The sequence below is a fragment of the Rana temporaria genome, chromosome 7, assembly GCF_905171775.1.
Source record: "Rana temporaria chromosome 7, aRanTem1.1, whole genome shotgun sequence".
Lineage (NCBI taxonomy): Eukaryota > Metazoa > Chordata > Amphibia > Anura > Ranidae > Rana > Rana temporaria.
This window is the reverse complement of record NC_053495.1, coordinates 113,985,096-114,008,484: the sequence shown is the minus strand read 5'-3', so window position 1 is coordinate 114,008,484 and position 23,389 is coordinate 113,985,096. Positions and strand designations below refer to the sequence as shown.

Sequence of the window (23,389 nt, the reverse complement as noted above, 5' to 3'; positions counted from 1 at the left end):
CAATGGTCTTTTATTACTCGGCTCTCAGTTTTGGAAGCGGCGTGGGCCAGATGCAGCATTGGACTGATGCTTCATTTACCTAGGAGAAAATAATTGTTTGTTTTTTTGTAAAGCCATACTCTTATAACATACAAAAGTTTTTGCTTTTTGTTTTTTTAAATGTGAGTTTGTATAAACGGTGGCCATTATGAGATGTTCAATGTCACTGACCATGGGACACCATTTGGGAAATATTTCACTCCAGTTTCATATTAACAATTTAATTTTTATTTTATTTTTTACTGAATTTACATGCCAATACAGTACAAAGTGCTGAAAACATTTGAAATGTATCCAGTTTCCAGTCAAAGTTTTCTAAATTGTCTGAAGATGATGGAGAAAAGATTGAAAATAAATATAGTTACTCAATATTATTAAAAATTTCACAAACTGGTGTACATCTTTCGGACATTATCTCCTTGGTAAGCTAATTATATCTCTGCATATACAAATGAGCAAAGACAAATCCTTTTAGATCTATAACCTAAAACTTTGGGGTTAACTTTTTTCAGAAACAGGTCTAACTTTCCACTCACTGTACATATCACAGTTAATGCAATCAGATTACTTTTGCCATTGCACCTAATAGTCCTGGATAACTTTGTTCTTGGTGTTTCATCTCAGGTTAAGAGTTGACTTGCTTCCTTAATGAAGATTGATTCATGCCAGTTCTTCCATACAGCTGTAGTTGACCTTTTACCTGTAAATTGGCTTATGATCTTCCAAATATGTTTCCCATTGTAGATCTTCGGTGCATGGTGTATCTTTTGACATATCTTTTGATAAAGAGGATGGAATGAAAGTCACAACCCCAAGCAAACCAATCCGGAGGTCAATTAGTAATGAAGGCTTTTCTCTCAATCTTACTCGGGTACCCAGACACATCCGTAAAAATCTTTCCTTCCAGCCAATTAATGGCCAAGGAGAGTCCGTTGGCATTAGTGAAGAATGGATTCATACTCCACAAAACCATAATGATTTGTCACCATCCAGCAGCCAGTTGGACTCCGATGATAGTGATCAAAACAAAAGGCCAAATGGACCTGTTGAAAATAGGGTTAATGTAGATCAGCTGGACTCTCCGGTAGAACCCCCAAGCATAGAAGAAGCACTTGAAATCATTCACAACCCAGAAAAGACATCTATTATAGGAGATCAGATGAACAATGGTTTTTTTCTTCATAGCAGTGATGTAAATTTAGGTCTGCAACTATCTCCACAAGGTTATACAGACTCTAATATAGACCTCTTCGAGAAAAAAGAAGCATTAAGTGATGTTACTGACAATACAGAAGTAGATACTGGCATTCATGTTCCTTCAGAAGATATTCCAGAAACCATGGATGAAGATTCTTCTTTGAAAGATTATACTGTAAGTTTAGATTCTGACATGGAAGACCCTGTGAAAGTTCACCAGGACTATGTTAATCTCAACTCCAATCTTAGAGAAGCAGTTAGTCCCTGTCCCAGCTCAGTAAGTGGCAAATCGCAGGCAGGCAGTTCGGCCTCTTCGAGTTCTGGAATCAAAATGACCAGCTTTGCAGAGCAGAAGTTTAGAAAACGGAATAATGCCGATGGCAGGAGTAGTGGAAGCAGTTCCCAAAAAACTACCCCTGAAGGTTCAGAATTAAACATACCTCAGGTGCTTGCATTTGGCCAAATTCAGGAGGAAACCTCTCTGCCGCAGGTCAGAGACACCACGCAACTGTTGGCATCTGAAGTTGTCCAGCTGAGAATGAAATTGGAGGAAAAAAGAAGGGCTATTGAAGCACAGAAGAAGAAAGTAGAGGCAGCATTTACTCGTCGGAGGCAAAAAATGGGTAGAACTGCATTTCTCACAGTGGTTAAAAAGAAGGGAGATGGGATCTCTCCCTTACAAGAGGAAGCCGGATGTTCAGAAAATGAAAAGGTCACTCAGGAAACATTTGAAATAAAGGAACCAAGAACTTCTGATGACAAGCATGTAAGACTAAAAGTAAACAGTGATCAATCACTTAGATGGCCAAAATCCCCAACAACGCCTGTAGATACTGAAAAAGCTTGGAATTTTGCAAGTCCAAGTGAGGAAAACATGGCTGAGGTGGATGTAGTGGAATATACACGATCAATTGAAAAACTAAATTTCTCCTTGAACTTTCTTCAGCAGGAAATGCAGAGGTTAGCTTTGCAGCAGGACATGTTGATGCAGATGAGGGAGAAACAGGCCTGGGTTATCTCCCCACCTCAACCTTCTCCACAAAAGCAGTTACCGCGAGAGACCAAACCAGCCACAAAACCCTCTGTTACATGGTCTCCAGTCCCTTTTACTATGGAGTCACCGCGCCAAACTCACAGATCACCCCAGGCTTCAGTTAAAAGGACTGTGTCCTTCTCTTCAAAGCCGCAGAGAACTCCTCGACCCAATGAACTTAAAATAACACCTTTAAACCGTACTTTAACACCTCCGCAATCTGTAGATAGTCTTCCTCGTCTGCGAAGGTTTTCTACAAGCCAGAACCAGAGAAGATCATTTGTATACTTTGGAGATGATCCTGATTCACAAGAGCAGGAGGCTGATCTGGAAACTGCTAGTGACATTTCCAGAAATGAGGAATCTGAGAAGGAATTGGATACTGATCAGACTTCTGGGAAACGTGTAGGAGTAAAGAACAAACCAATTGAGTCAACCGTGTCGGAAGTATTATCCCAGCCTATTGTAGAAACTGTATGTGTAACACCAAATGATGAAACATTCAGCCAGAGAAGCTTCTCCACCTCCAAAAATGCAAGTCTGATTGAAGTCCCGCTCTCAAAGTTACAACCCCCAGATGAGGCACCTGAGGAACCTGAGAAAGATCTCATCACTGAAGACCAGAAAGTTTGCTGTGGCTTCTTTTTTAAGGTTAGTAAGCTTATTTTTTAAATATATTTCTTGTGTTCATATCTCTTGTCATATTACATGTTGGAGAAATTTGTTGTAGTATTGATGGAGGTCAGTATTGTTTTTATGATGTGCAAAGAGAAATTGGAAGGTTGTCATTAGGGTTGTCCCGAATCTGATACCACTTTTTTGTAAGACTAAGTACAAGTACTGATACTTTTTTTTCCCAAGTATTTGCCGATACCGATTACCGATACTTTTTTCAATGTGACAGTTTGACAGATGGGGACTGATAGGTGGCACTGACAGGTGGCTGGCACTTATGGGCACTGACTGGTGGCTGGAGCTAATGGGCACTAATAGGTGGCACTGACAGGTGGCTGGCACTGATAAGTGGCACTGATGGCTTTTGTGGGCACTGATAGGTAGCACTTGTGGGCACTGATTGCACTAATAGGTGGCACTGATAGATGGCCCTGATTGCCCTGATGGATGGCACTAATGGACACTGACAGGTGGCTGGCACTAAAATGCTGCGAAAAATGACAAAAAGAAAATATTTATTTAAAAAAAACTATGCTGCAATGCCCATCTTGGTACACCCTGCACTCAGCTGCAATAAGCAGCAGAAGACATATTGTGACACCCAGCCCAAACTATATGGGCTGGGTGTAACAAGACGTCCACTGCTGGCTTACTGCAGCCGAGTGCAGGGTGTACCAAGATGGACGTAGGGATGTTCAGCCGCGGACGGCGACAGAATGTGACAGCATCGGTCACTGATCCTGATGCGGCTGCACCCTACACCCTTGCCAGCTTACAAAGTTCCACTGCAGGTCTCGCTCTCCATCCACAGGCTCCGCCCGCCCTCTGTCCGCAGGCTCCGCCCGCCAACCAGGTATCGAGTAAGGAATTGGGAGCATTTGTGCGAGTACAAGTACTCGCGCAAATGCTCGGTATCGGTCCCGATATCTGTATCGATATAACCCTAGTTGTCATTGTTGACTTTGTTTAAAAATGCTAGGTGTCTGGTAGATGTACTGATCCTGTGACATCAATAACTACTAATCTGAAACAAGCATAGAGCTGGTAAAGTCAGGTTACATTATGTACGTACTTGGTTTGGTTTACTGTCTTGGCAACAAGACAGGTAGGCGATTGGCATTTTCAATAAATGTCAGCAGTATCAGGCTTCATATTTTTCCTAGCACAGAGTTTATGTACTTTCTCAAAGTAAGGGTGAAGGATCTATGTGTTACCTTTTTTTTTTTCTTTGTTAATCTGCAAAACACTGAAAAAGATCTTTGTTTTAAGCAGTATATAGGTTGTTGATCCCAAGGAGTTGTGTGGGTTAAAAAGTGGTGAATGATAACCGAGTAACAGAAATCTACAGATGTATAGATGGGGAGGAAGAGACCCCCCCCCCCCCATGCCCAAAGTGTAAAGTACCTCAGGGGGATTTTATACACTTAATATGGAGATGCCCAAAATTACATCGGTATTGGGGAGAAGTCTCCCAGTGAATAAATAGACTGGCTCAGGTACCAGTCCCCTTAGACCCCCTGGTGTACCTACTGGGGGCTAAAGATGTCGAGCGGTTTCCAAGAGGAATGTACCTCATGGTAACCAGACTGCTATATCTGGCGAGAAAACTTATTGCACGACATTGGATGGCACCGGGGGTACCCACAGGGAGGCAGTGGATTCGCTATGTAAACTCCCTACTTTTTTTTTTTTTTGCCACAATTGATAATAGATAGACTCCGGAGATAGGGAGCTTAGTGGGGCAAAGAGGGGGAAAGGTGGAAAGGAGTAAAAGTATAATTTAAAGGAGAAAAAGCACATGAATTAGACCCTAGCGAAGCCTAAAAAAATGGAAGTTGGACACAATAGGGCACTAAAATGGTGAGGGAAGAAGGAAAAAGTAAAACGGACAATATACACAAAAGGTCACACGGTTTATAATAAAAACAAGGTTTTATGGAAATGTAACTAAATGTATTTTAATATATATTTTGTATAAGATGGTAAGCACAGTGTGTATAATAAGAGCAAACATTTTCAAATAAAAAGGAATTTGATTGAAAACAGAAATCTAGAGGAGTACAGAGTTGACAGAGGGACGTAGCATTCTTTATAGAGAAGCGATTTGAGCGACACAGGGTAGCCTGTCTAATACAATATTTTAAAATGGATTTCAAGGAAAATCCATTTTTTCTACTTTGGGCAGCATAAGGAAGGATTATAACCCCTGTCAGTTTTGGGGTTTTACCCATCTGTGTCCCATTGAGATTTTTCTTCACTTTTTGTTCCAAAGCCAACTCGAAAAGTGAGACGAAATCCTGCCAAAATTAGGGGATTTATAGTTGTCACCAGGATTGTCAGAACTAGTGTTGCCATAGGACATAATGTCCTGGTGACAACCCAAAATGTGGGAGTTTTTCACTTTCACTCTTGGTGATAGTACACAAGCCAATCAGACAAGTTGAATCTCCTTAACAGGGCACAGATGTCTATAAAATCCTGACTGGTGTTATTATTCCTCTCCACTCTATCCAAAACTAAAAAAATAAGTTTTGCCTTTCATATAATGTAATTGCCTCTTTTCTGGAACGTCGCTGGAACATGGAGCAGGTGAGTGCATGTTTATTAAAAGCCAGCAGCGACACTTTTTGTAGCAGCTGACTTTTAATAAACATGAAAAATGCCTGGAACACCCCTTTAAGCTCTGTCACACTTTGAATGACAGTTACTCAGTCATGCAACACTGTACCCAATATGCTTTTGTTTTTTCTTTTTTAGAGCTTTCTTTTGATGGTATTTTTTCACCACTGGGTTTTTTATTTTTTGCTATATAAGCTAAGTAATACAGACCATTTTAAAAAAAAAAAAACATTTTTCTTGGTTTGTTATAAAATTTTGCAAATAAATAATCTCTCTTCATAAATGTAGGCCAAATGTATTCTTCTACATTTCTTTGGCAAAACTAACCCAAATCGGTGTATATTATTTATTCTGAGAGTTGGTGTCTACAAACTATGGTATCTATATTTGAAAATTGCGACAAATCAGCCTAAATAAGCACTTTTTGGAAAGTAGACTGTCCAAGGTATTTAGTAAGAGGCATAGTGAATATTTCAAAGTTTAACATTTTTGTCACAATTTTTTGAAACATTAAGATATTTTTATTTTGTATTTTCTCACACATTTTCTATTTTAACCACTTGACCTCTGGAAAATTTACCCCCCTTCATGACCTGGCTATTTTTTTGCGATACGGCACTACTTTACTTTAACTGACAATTGCGCAGTCGTGCAACGCTGTACCCAAATAAAATTTGATGTTGTTTTTCCCCACAAATAGAGCTTTTTTTGGTGGCATTTGACCACCTCTGCAGTTCTTTTTTTATTTTTTGCGCTGTAAACAAATAAACAAAAAAACCAGACCATTTAAACAAAACAAAAAACAGGAACGGATGCCTTACCTACTGACAGAATGGCGATCTGCCTTGTTTACATAGGCAGATTGCCATTCTGGCTGACGATCGGCAGGTATCGACAAACATTGAGTCTGCGGTACCCACAGATCAGCTGTGTCTAATCGCAGTGGGAGCTGGGTGGTGCGTATGCGCACCCCAGACCCGGAAGTTCAGGATCACGTACAAGGAAATTTTTTAAATTGTGCGAGGAACACCACACAGGTGTGGAAAGAACAAGGACAGTGTCCCTAACAGAAACTGAAGCAGATCCTCAATGATACGAGGCAAAAGTGCTAACTATGTAGCCATGTAACTATGTAGCTCCATTAGTAAAATAAGAAAGGGATTGAAGATATTAATGTGTATTCTGCATGGATGTATGGAAGACCTTTTACATTTTGTTTAGCACATGTAAATATGTAATACTGGTGTGGTTTTTGTAGTACAGTAAATGTGAACAATTTCTTTGAGAGCTGCATGGGCTTTATAGAACAGTTGTTACTATGCCCATAGGATGACCGTCAAGAAGAAAATGACCTGGCTGCCAAACGTGCTGCTCTTCTGGAGAAGAGACTGCGGAGAGAGCGTGAAAATCAACAGAAGAAACTGGAGCAGGAAATGGAGCAAGAGCTGAAGAAAGAGGAGGCCAAGTAAGTGCAGAGGACCCTTACATGTTTTAAATGGCCAGCAAAAAAGGCTCCTAACTACATTAAATATTAAAATGCATCTACAGCCAAAACTTTTTTTTTTTTTTTAAGCTTTGGTTGGAGTAGGGTGGAATTATCAACCCAGTTACGTTTTATCAAAAACCAAATAAAATTGATACAGCTCAATCTGTTATCCAAGCCGACTGGCCACAATGTTTGCTGGTGCGGAGCAGGTTGAATACTGGCTCATCAGACATATCGAAGAGTACAACAAAATACTGCCTGTCCTCACACTGCCTCCACATATAGTGAGCTCCTCTTGGTATAAAATGGCTGAAGGTCTCCTACCCGTGGGAGAACCCCCTCCCAACATGTTTTGCCCAATAGCCACTTAATCGTAATTTTTACAAAGAGGAAGTCACTGTTTGCAGAGGCAGTGTGTGGACAGGTGGCATTTTATTGCAGTTCGGTTCTATATTGCTGTCTCTCTGTGTATCCCAATGACCCTTATCGCTAGCGATGAAAGTGGGCTAAATCCAGAATTTTAAGTCACTGTGGAACAAGAGAGGACATTTTTTATTGGGGGCACTTGTTGCAGTGATGCCTTAAAGGAGATTTCCCTTCCTTTGGAGAGATTTACACTCACAGTATTGCAGGTGGTGAGGCTCTCATTTGAGTGGGCACATCAGCCTGTTCATTAGGATTGTCTGCCTGTACCTGTGGAAAATACAGGTAGAAACTCCGGGCCAGATTCACAGAAGAGATACGACGGCGTATCTCCTGATACGCCGTCGTATCTCTGTGATCCGCCCGTCCTAACTATGCGGCTGATTCATAGAATCAGTTCCGCATAGATAGCCCTAAGATCAGGTGTAATTGACTTACACCGTCGGATCTTAGGATGCAATTCTAGGCCGGCCGCTAGGTGGCGATTCCATTGCGGTCGGCGTAGAATATGCAAATGACTAGTTACGGCGATCCACGAAGATCCGCGCGTTCGTCGCAATCTCGTACATCGTCGCTAGACGGTTTTTCCCGTCGCAAAGTTACACCTGCTTTAACATGGCTTATCTTTAGAACAGCCATGTTAAAGTATGGCCGTCCCGGCGTCGAATTTCAATTTTTTTTTTGCGGAAGACGTCGGGGAATACGAAACGCCGTAACGCACGTCGCAGTTAAAAAAAAACGTTTGGGGCGCCGTAATTTCGCGCAAAGCACGTCGGGAAATTTTAACACGGAGCATGCGCAGAACGTTCGGCGTGGGAACGCGCCTAATTGAAATGGTGCCTGCCCCATTTGAATTAGGCGGGCTTGCGCCGAGCGGATTTACGTTACACCGCCGCAAGTTTACAGATAAGAGCTTTGTGAATCAGGCACTTGCGCTGTAAACCTGCGGCGGTGTAACGTAAATCGGATACGTTACGCCCCGGGGGAGCAGCGTAAATGTACCTAAATCTGGCCCTCCCTGTCTTTTTTTTTTTTTTTGTGTATGTGTGTCTTTTTAAATAATAGCTGCAGCCACACTGCAGTGTCATGCACCCAAAGACGTGGCACATTTTCCGTCATCAGATGTTTTTTCACCTTAATGCATAGATTGCATTAAGGTGAAAAAAGAATTCCTTTACAACTTCTTTAACTATATTTAAAGGAGAAGTTCAGCTTTGGGAACATGTTAGCTGTTTTTCAGTGGAACATGTTCGAACTGCTGCAGCCTCTCCCTGAACCGCCACTTCTAGTGAGAAAAAAAATGGCGTGGAGTTCCCCCAAAAATCCACACCAGACCCCTTATCCAAGCACGTTACCTGGCCTGCCGCAGAAGAGAGGGGGGACAGAGAGCGCCCCCCCCTCTCCTGAACCGTACCAGGCCACATGCCCTCAACATGGGGAGGATGTCCCCATGTTGATGGGGACAAGGGCCTCATCCCCACAACCCTGGCCGGTGGTTGTGGGGGGTCTGCAGGGGGCTTATCAGAATCTGGAAGACCCCTTTAACAAAGGGGACCCACAGATCCTGCCCCCCCCCCCTCAATTCATGAAGGAAGTGTAAATAGTTGTAAACACACCATGGAAAAAATACCTTTTTATTAAAAAAAAATATATATATATATATATTTGTGCAGAGACCGTTCTAAGTACGGGAAACATGCGCTATTTCACATGCTAACTTTACACCCCCCTAGGTACGAAATTTTAAGGAATATTTCACTTTTATTGTTTCACTTTAAGCATTATTAAATTCACTGCTCCCGAAAAAACGGCAGTTTTTTGCATTGATACATGTCCCCTGGTGCAGGACCCGGGTCCCCAAACACTTTTTAGGACAATAACTTGCATATTAGCCTTTAAAATTAGCACTTTAGATTTCCCCCATAGACTTTTACAGGGTGTTCCGCGGCTTTTCTAATTTGCCGCGAACACCCCAAATTGTTCGTTGTTAGGCGAACAGGCAATGTTCGAGTCGAACTCGAAGCTCATCCCTAGTCATTATTCTCAATGAACTACCAGGGCACTGTTGAGCGCTCTAGGTAGTTTCTTCCTGTCATTGTGTAACTTTCTGGCTGTATAATGTATGAGCAAACCGCTTGCATGGACAGTCTGCAGGTGTCCTGCATTGCACCCACAATCTGCTGATCGCGGGTACTATGCTTTGCAGACTCCTAGTAAAAATAATAAATGCACTTTCTTGTGAAAAAAAATAAAAATAATAAATGCACATTTTTTTTTTAACCTACATAGCAAACAGATGTGTGTGTATATATGTGTGTGTGTGTGTGTGTGTGTGTATATATATATATATATAATATTGTACAGGACGCCGTGGCTGGGTCCTGGAAGGACGTTCTATTTCCCCTCTGTTTGGACTGTGGTGCCTTTAAGGGAACGGAAAGGGTTAACGCACCTGTATAAGGAAGTGGTTTAAAGCAAGACAGGAAGTTGCAGGTGAGAGTGACGGAGTGTAGTAGAGACTATGCATGATAATGGTGGGCAGGGACAAGCTGTGAAAGGACTTGGCAGTGTCCTGCCTGGAAGCCTGCTACCTGTGAACTTGCCTGCAAGGACTGTTTAACTGCAATAGCAGTTCTGAGCTCTATGAGTCGGTGAGACTGATTATTTATTTTGTTTTTGCTGCTGTGAAGCAATTTGTGTTTAATAATCCTCAGTTTTGATTTAAAAGCCTGTGTCCTGCGATCAAGCTGAACTTTACACTGGTGGAGAATGTGGGCAGGACAGAATAGCAGGCATAAGAAGAGAAAAAAAAAAAGTTTTTTTTTCCTTTTGCATTGGACTTTATATTGAACTGACATTTAAAGGGACAGTACATTGGATTTATGTCCTGGGTTAAAGCTGCACAAACATTGAAAGTTGAAGCAATGGAGGAGCTAATTAAACAGCTGACCCTGGCTAACATGCAAGCACAAACTTACCACAAAGAGGCGCTGGCTCTGCAGCAAGAAAATACTCGCCTGTTGGTGGCCCAGTTAGCAGCCCAGCAAGGGGTTATACAGGCTCACGTGACTGCCTTAAAGGAAGCGGTGCAGCAGCTGTCTCAGGTTCAGGAGCAAGCGGCTGTTGCCCCTGGCAACCAGGTGACTGTGAGGGCAAGCCATTTTTTACAGAAATTGTCCCTGAGCGATGATGTAGAGGAATTTCTTGCTACGATTGAGAGAAGAGCGGAGAGAGAAGGGTGGTCTCAGGACCAGTGGGCCGGCCTCATCGCTCCTTTTCTCACCGGAGATCCTCAAAAAGCCTACTTCGACCTGCCACCAGATGATGCTAAAGACTATCAAAAGCTAAAGGCAGAAATTCTGGCTCGTCTGGGGGTGACCACGGCCGTTCGGGCCATACGAGTACACCAATGGAAATATCGGCCACCCCGGTCTCAAATGCATGACCTGGTGCAACTAGTAAAAAAATGGCTGCAGCCGGAGGTGTTGTCTGGCCCCCAAATCGTGGAGCGGGTCGTGCTGGACCGATACCTGAGGTCCCTGCCAGATGACCTTCAACGGTGGGTCAGCCATGGAGACCCCAAAACAGCAAACCTCCTTGTCGAGATGGTGGAACGATATACAGTGGTGGAGGACCTGCTTGGACCTACCAAGCGCATAGGGCCCAGTCTGCCACGGCCTGTTCGACCAACTGCTGCCCTTCGAAAGGATATTCCAAGGAGCCCTGGAACAAACGCCACAGAAAGCCAAGCGTCACTCCCGGTACCTCCTCAGCGTTCTGTTCCTGTTCAGAGAGGAGGGGATGTACAATGTTGGCGATGTCATTCCTGGGGTCATACCCGGGCACACTGCCCACTGCAAGAGGAGCCCATGGAATGCGGGGTTCTTCGGAGGGGGTCTTTTTATGCCCATAAAGTGTGCACCACACACCTCGACCTGGGTGAGGAAAAGTTTGAGTGTGAAGTCCAAGTGAACCACCTCCCTGCCCGGGCTTTGTTGGACTCTGGAAGCATGGTAACCCTTGTTCATCCTCGAGTGATTGGGAAGATTGGTCCGGTAAGAAAAACTTTACGGGTGGTGTGCATTCACGGGGACACTAGAGAGTACCCTCTCATCACGGTGACTATCTCCTCAGCATGTGGCACAGGTACTCAAGAGGTGGGGGTGGTAAAGAACTTGGTACATGATGTTATAATAGGACGAGACTGTCCATTGTTTACAAAACTGTGGGAACAAGGAGAACTGTTCAGAGACTGGGGAGAAACTAGCTCCCCTGTTGCTGAGAGGGATAACCCTGAACTGCCAAATGTTCTTAATGTGGATCCAGATGAGGAAAATGCTAATGATTGGGTTAATGGTGATAAAAGTAGTGTTGATACTATTGAGAATGTCAAGATATGTGGTCCTCAGACCTACCAAAACACTGAGGGGGGGGGGGAACCTTCCCCACTTCAGGTAATGCTGGGGGAAGAGGATGAGAAAGTGGCCTCTACCCCTGCCCTGCCGGATTTGGGTGTTCCCCAGGGGGCATTTGGTACTGCTCAGATGCAGGACCCCACTTTGGCCCGTGCACGGGAACAAGTTGTAGTAGTAAATAGGGTTCCCCAAGAGCCAGGTGCAAATGAGAGGTGGCCACACTTTGCAATAAATAATGAATTGCTGTATCGGGTTACCAAGGAGAGAGAAAATGTGGTAGAACAATTGTTGGTACCCCAACAATATAGACGAAAGGAATGGGGGGGGGGGGGTTAAATTTGGGACTTTAAATGAGGTGGTTAGTAAACCACCTCCATCCCTGGTTGTATAATAAAAAAGAAAGAGAGAGAGCGGGACTTTAAATGAAGCATGTGCAGGGATAATATCCCTGCACATGCTTCATTTAAAGTCCCGCTCTCTCTCTTTCTTTTTTAATATAGACAAAAGATTCTGGACCTGGCCCATGACGATGTGTTAGGGGGACACCTGGGAGTTGAGAAGACGGAGGCACGGATCACCGACCGGTTTTACTGGTTAGGTCTGAAAGCAGAGGTAAAGAGATACCGTACCTCTTGTCCCACCTGTCAGTTGACCGCTCCGGTGACTCATTTTCGGAGCCCTTTGGTCCCTCTGCCCATAATTGAGGTCCCGTTCCAGAGGATAGCCATGGATATAGTGGGTCCCTTGGTAAAGTCAGCTCGAGGTCACTCCTACATATTGTTGATTCCTGACTATGCCACCCGATATCCTGAGGTGCTACCCCTGCAGAATACCTCCTTAAAGGCCATTGCCCGGGAATTATTCCAGATGTTTACACGGACTGGTTTCCCCAAGGAAATACTCACAGACCAGGGTACCCCGTTTATGTCGAGGGTTATGGCCGATGTGTGCAAGCTGTTCTGGATTAAACAGCTGCACACATCGGTCTACTATCCCCAAACGGACGGGTTGGTGGAACGCTTTAAAAAGGCCCTTAAGTCTATGCTCAAGAAAGTGGTACAAAGGGATGGGAAAGATTGGGACTGCCTGTTACCAGCTCTCCTGTTTGCTATCCGGGAAGTGCCCCAGGCCTCCACGAGTTTTTCGCCCTTTGAGTTGGTATATGGGCGGAGACCTCGCAGACTTTTTGACGTTGTTAAAGAGGAATGGGAAAGTGAACCTGTTCAGCATAAGAGTGTCCTGGAATATGTCTCCCAAATGCAGGAAAGGATCCAAACCGTGATGTCAAAGAGCATTTACAAAAGGCCCAGGAGGCTCAACAAAGGGTCTATAACAGGGCTGCTGAAATAAGGCACTTCCAGGTGGGGGATCGAGTAGCGGTGCTAATTCCCACTGTGGAAAGTAAATTCTTAGCCAGGTGGCAAGGACCCTTTGAAGTTGTGGAAAAAGTGGGAGAGGTCAATTATAGAGTCCACCAGCCAGGCAAGAGGAAACCGTATCAGATATATCATGTCAACTTGTTAAAGCCCTGGACAGACGGGGAACCAGCGACCTCCCTGGCTAGTGCAAGACTTGAGCCTCAGGTTGGGGTGGAGAGTGTCCAAGTAGCAAATACCCTATCTAAAATCCAAAGTCAGCAGGCAAAGGAGTTCTTGCAGAGAAATAAAGAAAAGTTTTCAGACTTGCCAGGGCTAACTAGTATCATAGAGCATGATATTATCACAGAACCTGGAGTCAAAGTTTTTGTCCGGCCCTACCGCATCCCAGAGACTCAAAGGAAGGCCGTTTCAGAGGAAGTGAAGAAGATGCTAGACCTGGAGATCATTGAGGAATCGCAGAGTGAGTGGTCGAGCCCGATTGTGTTGGTACCAAAGCCCAACGGGACTCTGCGATTCTGCAATGATTTCCGGAAACTTAACGAGGTTTCACGGTTTGATGCCTACCCCATGCCCCGGGTAGATGAACTTATTGAGAGACTAGGTCCAGCCAGGTATATTACAACATTAGACCTTACCAAGGGGTATTGGCAAATCCCATTAACTAAGGCTGCTAGAGAGAAAACTGCTTTTTCTTCCCCAGAGGGGAGTTTTCAGTACAAACGAATGCCTTTTGGACTGCAAACTGCTCCAGCCACATTCCAGCGAGCAATGGATAGGATTTTATGACCTCATCGGGAGTATGCCTCAGTGTACTTGGACGACATAGTTGTTTTTAGCAGAGACTGGGAATCACACTTGCCCAGAGTCCAGGCAGTACTGGACTCTCTCTGGAAGGAGGGGTTTACAATAAACCCTGAAAAATTTGCTTTGGGAATGGAGGTGGTGAAACCCCAGGTCAGCAAGGTAGAGGCTATAAAGAGTTGGCCCCGCCCCCTCACAAAAAAGCAGGTACGTGCATTCCTGGGCATGGTGGGATACTACAGGAGATTCGTACCCAACTTTGCAACATTGGCGGCTCCATTGACCGATCTGACCAAGGGTCGGAAGTCGGTCATGGTGGAATGCAGATGCTGAAAAGGCTTTTTTCGAGCTCAAGTCAGCACTGTGCCAACACCCTGTCTTGATAGCGCCCAATTTTTCAGAAGAGTTTGTTGTCCAAACTGATGCTTCCGATGTAGGATTGGGAGCTGTATTGTCACAGGTTGTTTATGGTGAGGAGCACCCAGTAGTCTTCCTCAGCGGAGAAAAACTACGCTATAATTGAAAGAGAGTGTCTGGCCATTAAGTGGGCTCTGGAGTCCCTCAGGTATTACCTCTTGGGGAGGAAGTTTAGGCTAATTTCTGATCATGCCCCTTTAACATGGATGAAGCAGGGTGAAGGGACTAATGCCAGGATTACACGTTGGTTCCTGGCGCTCCAAGAATTTAAGTTTATAGTGGAGCATAGGCCCGGGAGACTGCATCAAAATGCAGATGCCCTCTCCCGAGTCCATTGTTTGAGCTCCACTGTTGCCTCCACCTCCTTGGCGTTGGGGCACAGGGGGGGGGGAAATGTACAGGACGCCGTGGCTGGGTCCTGGAAGGACGTTATATTTCCCCTCTGTTTGGACTGTGGTGCCTTTAAGGGAACGGAAAGGGTTAACGCACCTGTCTAAGGAAGTGGTTTAAAGCAAGACAGGAAGTTGCAGGTGAGAGTGAAGGAGTGTAGTAGAGACTATGCATTATAATGGTGGACAGGGACAAGCTGTGAAAGCTATGAAAAGCTGTGAAAGGACTGTTTCACTGCGATAGCAGTTCTGAGCTCTACGAGTCGGTGAGACTGATTATTTATTTAGTTTTTTGCTGCTGTGAAGCCATTTGTATTTAATAAACCTCAGTTTTGATTTAAAAGCCTAGAGAGAGAGAGAGACTCTCTTATCCTTTAATATAATGAACACCATACATATTTGTGCTTTGATATGTAGGGACTTAAACTGTATGTACAGTTAAACAGGGTACATCTTATTTTCTTCCTTTTAGACTGTGAAATAAAGCATTTAAAATGTTTTGTTATACCTGTTCGGTAAATTGAAGAAGAAAAAAAAAAATATTGATCCTTGCAGAAATCTAGTTGCCTTGTAATTTCCTGTCACTGTTGTACTGTTATCTGTTCCTAGTTCTCTATGGACTACACAACACCACTCATGTTGTGACATTTAGGGGAGGGGGGGGCTAGGTCCTTAGTCTTAACACACTTCCTGTTCTAGCATGACAACACTGCTCCTCTATAGGACAAGAAGTGTGTTACTCGCAGGATTACCAAATTAAACTAAAGGGGAAAAAAATCTATTGCAGCCACCACATGCAAGAATTGATAAGCTGAAAAATATTTTGTACAAAGATATTTGTGTTCTCAGGTTTAGATGCACCTTAACCCTTCTTCCCATTGAAATATATATACTGTTGAGCTGGTCATTATTTTTACAGTTCAATCGGTGACCAAAGGTTTTATTTCTACAGGCGAAAGTCGGAAGAAGAGCGCAATAAGAAGGAAGATGAGAAAGCCAGACGGGAGTATATCAAACAGGAATACATGCGCAGGAAGCAGCTAAAGTTAATGCAAGACATGGATTCTGTTATAAAACCCAGAGGGAACCTTGGCAAGACTAAAAAGCCTCGACCTAAATCTATACATAGAGACCATCAGGCTGAATCGCCTAGAACACCCACTGGGGGCCCTCCAGGTACATAAACTGAAAGAGTGAGCTATGCTATTGCGGTGTTTAAAAACATAAATTCACTGAGCAGAGAAGGTCTACGTAATATATAAATTACGAACTCTGCTAAAATGTTTTCCCAATCTGAAGAATACTTATGTTTTTTTTTTTCTTTGTTAAAACAAAGCTTTTGCCCCTATTACATAGTGCTCATGTTAAACTTAGTATTTCTGTGGAACCTATGGGGTTAATCCTCTGCTTTGTGTAAAAAGGCTGTTTGATCCGGTCTTCTTTTATCCTCCAATTCTTCCACAGTCCCCAATGCATCTCCTGATGGGACAGAGCCTTGGAGGCAAGCTGCACAGGGTCAGTTTGGTGTGTATTGCTAGAGTATTTTTGTTTTCTTGGGAGCGTGCATGTGATCAGCACAAGGCCAATCAGCACTGTGCAGACAGAGGGTCAGGGGTCCTGCAGCCTCATAGGACAATCGGGGGGAAAAGAAAAACTCCTCCTACAAGCTTTAACCAGACACTGATAGACATCATAAGACTGCTTTATACTGCTGATGAGAAAGGGTATGTAGCAGTTTATATTGACTATTACATTTCCATGTTCGGTGTACTGTGGGAGACCAGATATCGTAAATGCAGGGTCCCAGTAACAAATGGAACACAATGGGGTAGATTCAGAGAGAATTTACACCGACGTATCTATGTAAATTCAAATCTGCGCCGGCGTATCTTCTTTCTGTATTCAGAAAGCAAGATACACCGATATTAGTCTAAGATACGACTGGCATAAGTCTCTTACGCCGTCGTATCTTAGGGTGCATTCTCACGCTGGCCGCTAGGTGGCGCTCCCGTCGTTTTCTGCGTTGATTTTGCAAATTACCTAGTTACGCCGATTCACAAACGTACGTGCGCCCGGCGGTAGTTTTTTACGTCGTTTGCGTAAGTCGTTTGCGGCGTAACGTTGCTCCTGCTATTAGGTGGCGCAGCCAATGTTAAGTATGGACGTCGTTCCTGCTTCGAAATTTGAATTGTTTGCGTCGTTTGCATAAGTCGTTCGCGAATAGGGCTGGACGTAATTTACGTTTAAGTTGAAACCAATACGTCGTTGCGGCGTACTTGAGAGCAATGCACACTGGGATATGTACACGGACGGCGCATGCGCCGTTCGTAAAACACGTCAATCAAGTCAGGTCATAACACATTAGCATAAAACACGCCCCCCTTCCACATTTGAATTACGCGGGCTTACGCCGGCCCCATTTACGATACGCCGCAACTTACGGAGCAAATGCTTTGTGAATACTGCACTTGCTCCTGTAAGTTGCATCGGCGTAGCGTAAATACAATACGCTGTGCCGCCGTAACTAGGCACGCAGGTACCTGAATCTGCCCCAATGTTTTCTATTCTGTACTATTGGTCTCTTATGTGATGTACTGAAGCTAGGCTCAGGATTAGTAATGAGGCTCTTTGCCGTGAATAATCTCAGGACTTGTGTATATTGTCTATCACTTCTGAAATTCAGATTTTTTTAAGTTTCGGTCTTGCTGTCCTGTTGATAGTAGCAATGGAACCTGACAAGGCAGAATAAACTTTTTTTTATTTTTTTCTCGGGCCATTCAATATATGGAAGACTACCTGGTTATCCCTTTCTGAGTGCCCTTTAGGCAGAGCAAACTGTTAATACTCGATTCCTTGATCACAACAAGAGGCGCTAGCCTGAGAGATATTGCATCCCCAGAGTTTTATGAGCAATCTGGATCATCAGTATAACATTTGTAATGTTTTCTGGACTTTGGTAAACATTTAGTTTTAGGCTAGCTATTTTTTTTTTTTGGATGGCCCGACTATGGGTCGAAGTGACAAACCTTGATATATTAATTTTACAGCATGCAGATATATAGCATTTTGGTTCTGAGGGGCCCCTTCTCCTTGTTACCCCTTCCTGGTTGCCTGCGCTGGGAGGGAGTGTCTGTGTGCCCTGTGTTCAGAATACTGTCGGCTCTGCATACATATTTATCTCCCACATTTTCTGAAGAAGCAGTATATGTGTACAGTGAAATGTGTTGAATTTTGTTATTACCCTATGAAATGATCCAGCTAGTGGAGCTTGCAAAAGAATGGAGACTTTATGGCGGAAATTCATTTAGGACTGATCTCCAAAATATATGTGCACATTCTGTTTAGACTGTGTCTTCTGAAGTTCCTTTATTTTTAACCAGAAAAGTTGTTTATTGAAAAAAAAGAATCATACAAAATTACAAACATACACATTACATTGTGCAGCAAAAAGAATACCAAGTACAGATTTTTTCCCTACCACATTTCTCTTCTCATACAAAAGGATACAAAGCAAGGTATTCTGTACCCAAACAAAATTGACATTGTCATACATAGTGCTGTACCATATCACTACAAATTATTTTTCCCTATTACCTCAACACGGGGGAACTTATTGAGAAGCAACAAAATAAAATATAAATAACAAAGTCGGAACATTGAAAAAAGGGAAAAGAAAGAAAAAGGGAAACCCCCCTACACAGCCGGAAAAAAAGAAAAAAAAAGAAGAGGAAAGTTACACAGCACCTATACAGGCCCCACATGTAGTCAGCCAAAACAGTCTGCATTGCAAGAGGGGTACGGCAGCTGTACTGCTAATACCTGTCACCATACATAAAACAAAAATTCAGGTCTCGCTTTCACTGGGGGTATGCATTACAGAAGCCCACACCACGATATGTCACGTATATCACAATAAGGTTACTCTCTCCGCTCACCCAATGTCCACATCACTCACCCACCCTCTATCTCAACGGTCGATCCATCACCAGATCAAATGGTGTCACCCATTTGGGTGGGTAATCCATTCCCTCACCTTTGGTGGCTCAGTAGCCTTCCAATGCCTAAGAATAAGTTTTCTGGCCTGAAACAGGGCTCTAGATACGGCCTGTTTAGAATTATCATCCATGGGGATGCCATCCAAGATTCCTAGTATGCATGGTTTCGGGTCCGTAGGTATGGAAGTCTGAAACACACCGTTAACTGTGGCTAAAACCCCTGTCCAATATAGATGTAACTTGGGGCACCTCCACAACAGATGGATCAAGTCCCCGTGATCTCTCACGCATCTAGGGCAATTAGAGTTCGATCTTAGCCCCATTTTACACAACCTGTCGGGCGTATAATGTACTCTAAGAATAATATAGAGTTGTAAGAGCCGCTGGGCCACGTTCAAGGAACAAAGTTGTACCCCCTGGAGCGCCTCCTCCCACTGCTCATCCTCAAAATCTCCCACGTCTCTCTCCCACCTACTGGGCGCCGCAAGGGGGAACCCCTCCAGGTAAATAGTAAGAATCATGGAATAAACGCTAGAAATGAATCCCCGAAACTGGGATACTCCAGCCATATATTTAAATATTGGAGTCTGTGAAAGAATCCAAGGGTGCCCCCCTGACTGCGCCCTCACTGCATGTTGCAACTGTCTATAATAGAAGAGTATTGACTGCGGGAGGTAAAATCGCTCTCTCAACTCCGGGAAGGGAATCAGTCCACCTGCCGTAAATATGTGTCTCAGGTGTGTGACCCCGCACCTTCTCCACCATGCACCGCAATCCAACGAGAGTAACTCCTCATAGTACCCATTGGCCCAGATCAGACTATACTCAACAAATCCCTCCACTTCCTTTAGTTGCCTAAGTTTATTCCAAATATTTTGCATCAGAACATACGCGGGGAAACGTCTATTGGATTTCGCATACGCCAGAGCTTCCATACCTGTGTCTCCCAGAAGCAACATGGTGTCATCAGCGTAGAGCATAAGCTTCTCCTGAATTCCTCCATAGTTAAAACCCCTTAGCAGAGGGGGGGAGGAAACGAACAAGCGGTGCTTCCCCTTTTGGGTGGAGCTCCAATTTAAGTGTCTTGTTTGACCCAATGCCCATGTTTTCATTTATTGTCCTATGCACTTGTTTTTTGAGAACAGTTTTCCCTTTTCAGGCATATGCCTTTTTGTTACAGGTACTGTATAAGGCATGCAAAATGCTTTTCCATTCCAGCACTTCTCTCACATTGCAGCAATCTTAGATATTTGGAATGAGAAAGATGTATGAACCATTGGTAGTCTCAGCTACATATTGTATACATCGCTGTTTTTCGTCATCGGTAGATGATCTTTCAGTCCCGACCCCGGGAATAAATTGAGTTGGGTTGAGCAGCCTTCACAGGTAGCTTTGCATTTAATGAACTGAATGAATACAAGGCTACCTCTGGCTAAAGTGGAGAGGCGGGCAGATGATGTCACAATCCGGTCTCAGATAATCGGAGGATGCTTTGTATTCATTCATGAAATGCAAGGCTTCCTGTGAATGGCTTGGCAGCACCCAAACCGACTCAGTTTTGCTTGGGAGCAGAACGTGAAGTTCATGTTCTGCTGCCAGGACACAATGCTGAGGCTACATACAGTGTATACAGCACTGACAGCCGATGCATGTGAAGGAAATAGGTGGTTTTGGCCAGCTTAGTCCAAGCAAACTATTCAAAGATCACTAAAACATGGAGTTAGGCTTCAGTAATACTTTAAAGGATAGAGTAGGGGGGACTAGAATATAGCTGCCTTTGCCCCCGTAAGAAAGATTCACCCTCCCTATTTGTCATGTTTACCATTGTCACTAAAATTTAAAAAAAAAAAAAAAAAAATAACAAATTTTAGGTTGTCCCCAGAAAAGGAATAGAGGAGAAATCTTCCAATTGGAATGCTAGTTCTGGTGGCCCCAAGGGATTTGCTTAATTTGCAGGGATTTCCTCTCACTTCCTGTTTTGGCTATGGGACAAGAAATTCAAGGAAATCTCCCCAATAGGGCACAAATGGCAGAAAAAAAACTAACAAGGGGTTATAACCTCTCCCTTACTCTATCCAAAATGGGGAAAAAAATGTTTTGCTATAGTATACTTTAAGAATACAAAAATACTTGAATGTCTTTACCCTGGCCACAGGTATACTTTACATTCCATGTAATGTCAATGGTAGTATAAGATTTATTTATATATAAAAAAAAAAAAAAAAAAAAAGGCAACACGCACTGGCTCCTTATGCAATACAGTTTTTATTGGATGACGAAAGGACAATTAAAAGCAAGGAACACTTGCAAAGGTTGTATGAAGCAGAGCGGTCATGTGGATGGCTACGGCCAACATACGAGCTGTAAATCCTCCGGACGGTGCAAGGGCTGAGGACAGAAGGTCTCAGGACCTGAAGGAGGCCATGCCACCTGAGACGCCCTGTCATAGCATCTCTTGTCAGCTCGCACAGCTCCGAGTCGCATGATCGTGGAGGTGGGATCAGCCCCACCAAGGATTGGTTCTCCTGGTCAGAAAGAGTGGTTCGTGCGCAGCCCGTCTACTGCTGCCAGCTGGATCCCTTCTCTCCTCAGCCCTTGCGCTCCCATCGTCCCGAGGATTACATCTTGTATGCTGGCTGCGGTCATTCACATGAATGCTCTCCTCCATACAACCTTTTTGTGTGTGTAATTTGTTTTTAATTGTCGTTTTAGTCATTCCAATAAAACTGTATTGCACAAGAAGCCAGGACGCTCTGCCTTTTTTCTTGTGTTTCTACAGCTTCCAGTGTCCCACTGCCTGATGGAGCTGCATGTTCCTGTGCACTAGTGTTGTTTAACCCTTGTTTGGGATTAGACTACTCCTGACCCCATAGACTGTGCTTTTTTTCTATTTGGGGCAACTCGGAGAGTTCAGGGGTTTGACTGGAGAAGGTCTTACCCCTCATTTGGTCTATTTTATATCCCACCAGAGTTTTTCCCGGACAGGGCTTAATTTTATTATCCCATATATTTTTTTTATATATACTTTTTTCAATTTTCAGTTTTGGTGTCACTGAGAGACTATAGGGCTTCCACTGGAGCTTTTTTTTTGTTTTGTTTTATCTTAAGATTTTTTTTATTCTATGTAAGTTTAATGAAATTTTCTTCTTTTGTGCAGTGTCTGCTTTTTCCCTGGCCTCGCTGAATGCAGGGGACAATGAAAGTGTGAACTCCGAGAAAAGAACACCAAGGTAACAATTTTTCTCAGCAGAAGAGTTTTGGGGGTTAAAACACCTCTATTATTATAGAAAAGAAACAATTACTCTTGCCACACCAGTGTAATAAACCAATTAAAGTGCCACTGCTGCTAAAATCTAGGAGTGTGCTAGAGAAGTATGTAAAATACTTTTTAGTAGGACAAAGCCGGTTGTTCTTTTGAAGAGATGCACTTGCTCAAAGATTATTTTTTATTTTTTTTATTTTATTTTTTTTAGCATCTGACACTTCTGGATTGTACAGTACCATTCATGTAGGACACAGTAAATACATGGGCTGGCAGAATGATCTACAGCGAGGAGCCAGACATTCAACACACCAGGAAGTGTCAGATGCTAATAATTCTTTAGAAAGTTTATCTTGTCAGGAAAGTGAAAATGGGTGGCATGGGCAGGTAAGTATTCTGGCTCTTGCTCTTGCAAGGAGGGATTTTTTTTTCTTAGGCAGCCAAGTTGCTTCAAGCTGCAAACTATTTTCACATTTCAGCCATTGACTTATTAACTCCACAGTAGCTTGATTGTTTCTTACGGTACATAAATGAGATTGGGCAAACAATGCTTTTGGTGGCTTTTTTTTTTTCTTTTCAAATAACGATTTTTATTAGTTATGTCAAAAAGATAAACATTACACAGATACATATAAAATTAGAAAACGCAAATGCAGGGATAGGAAAATGCACTGTATATACGCAAACGCGTCAAGGAGGGAAGAAAGATTCCTTCTTCGCAATCTGTGCATTACATATATCAACTTCACTAATAACATTGCTTGTAAAAACAAACCTAGTAAGCAGTATCTTAGGACACATTACATATATTACTTTGCATAGATTGCAGAACAGGAGAGAAAAAGAAAAAGAGGGAAAAACAAAGGGGGGGTGGAGAAAATAGGAGAAACAAGATAGGGGAGACATTAGGTTTCAGCGTTGACTATTATCGGCTCACGACAAGTCCTCCTGAAGATGCCACCTTTCCCAGACCTTGTTGTGGTCGTCCAGCCTATCCCGTATTCTGGTGGTCATTTTCTCCATAAGTTCAACATCTTTGACCCTGGAGTACAGAGCATCTTGTTTTTTTTTTGTTTTTTTTTAATAAGTTATAAAATAAACTTCAAGTTTGGACCTGTGATAATTTTAAAACTAGTGTTACAATAATCATCCATTAAAATATAGATTTTATTCTGTGATTTGTTCCTTTTTATCATCCCAAAATTATACTTTTAGAAAAATGCGTGACAAAGAAACATTTTTTTAAAGCTTACACTACA

General features: G+C 43.2%; 1 protein-coding gene across 2 annotated transcripts in view; it reads left to right on the top strand.

Annotated features, from left to right (window-relative positions):
* The window catches only part of CAMSAP2 (calmodulin regulated spectrin associated protein family member 2), a 149,140-nt gene that overhangs the window by 115,134 nt on the left and 10,617 nt on the right, over window positions 1–23,389 (top strand). For both annotated transcript variants that reach the window (XM_040359857.1, XM_040359856.1), the window contains 4 exons: window positions 784–2,920; window positions 6,892–7,028; window positions 15,826–16,049; window positions 22,026–22,098. In XM_040359857.1, the coding sequence (XP_040215791.1) occupies window positions 784–2,920; window positions 6,892–7,028; window positions 15,826–16,049; window positions 22,026–22,098 (2,571 nt within the window). The remainder of the gene's footprint in view (window positions 1–783; window positions 2,921–6,891; window positions 7,029–15,825; window positions 16,050–22,025; window positions 22,099–23,389) is intronic.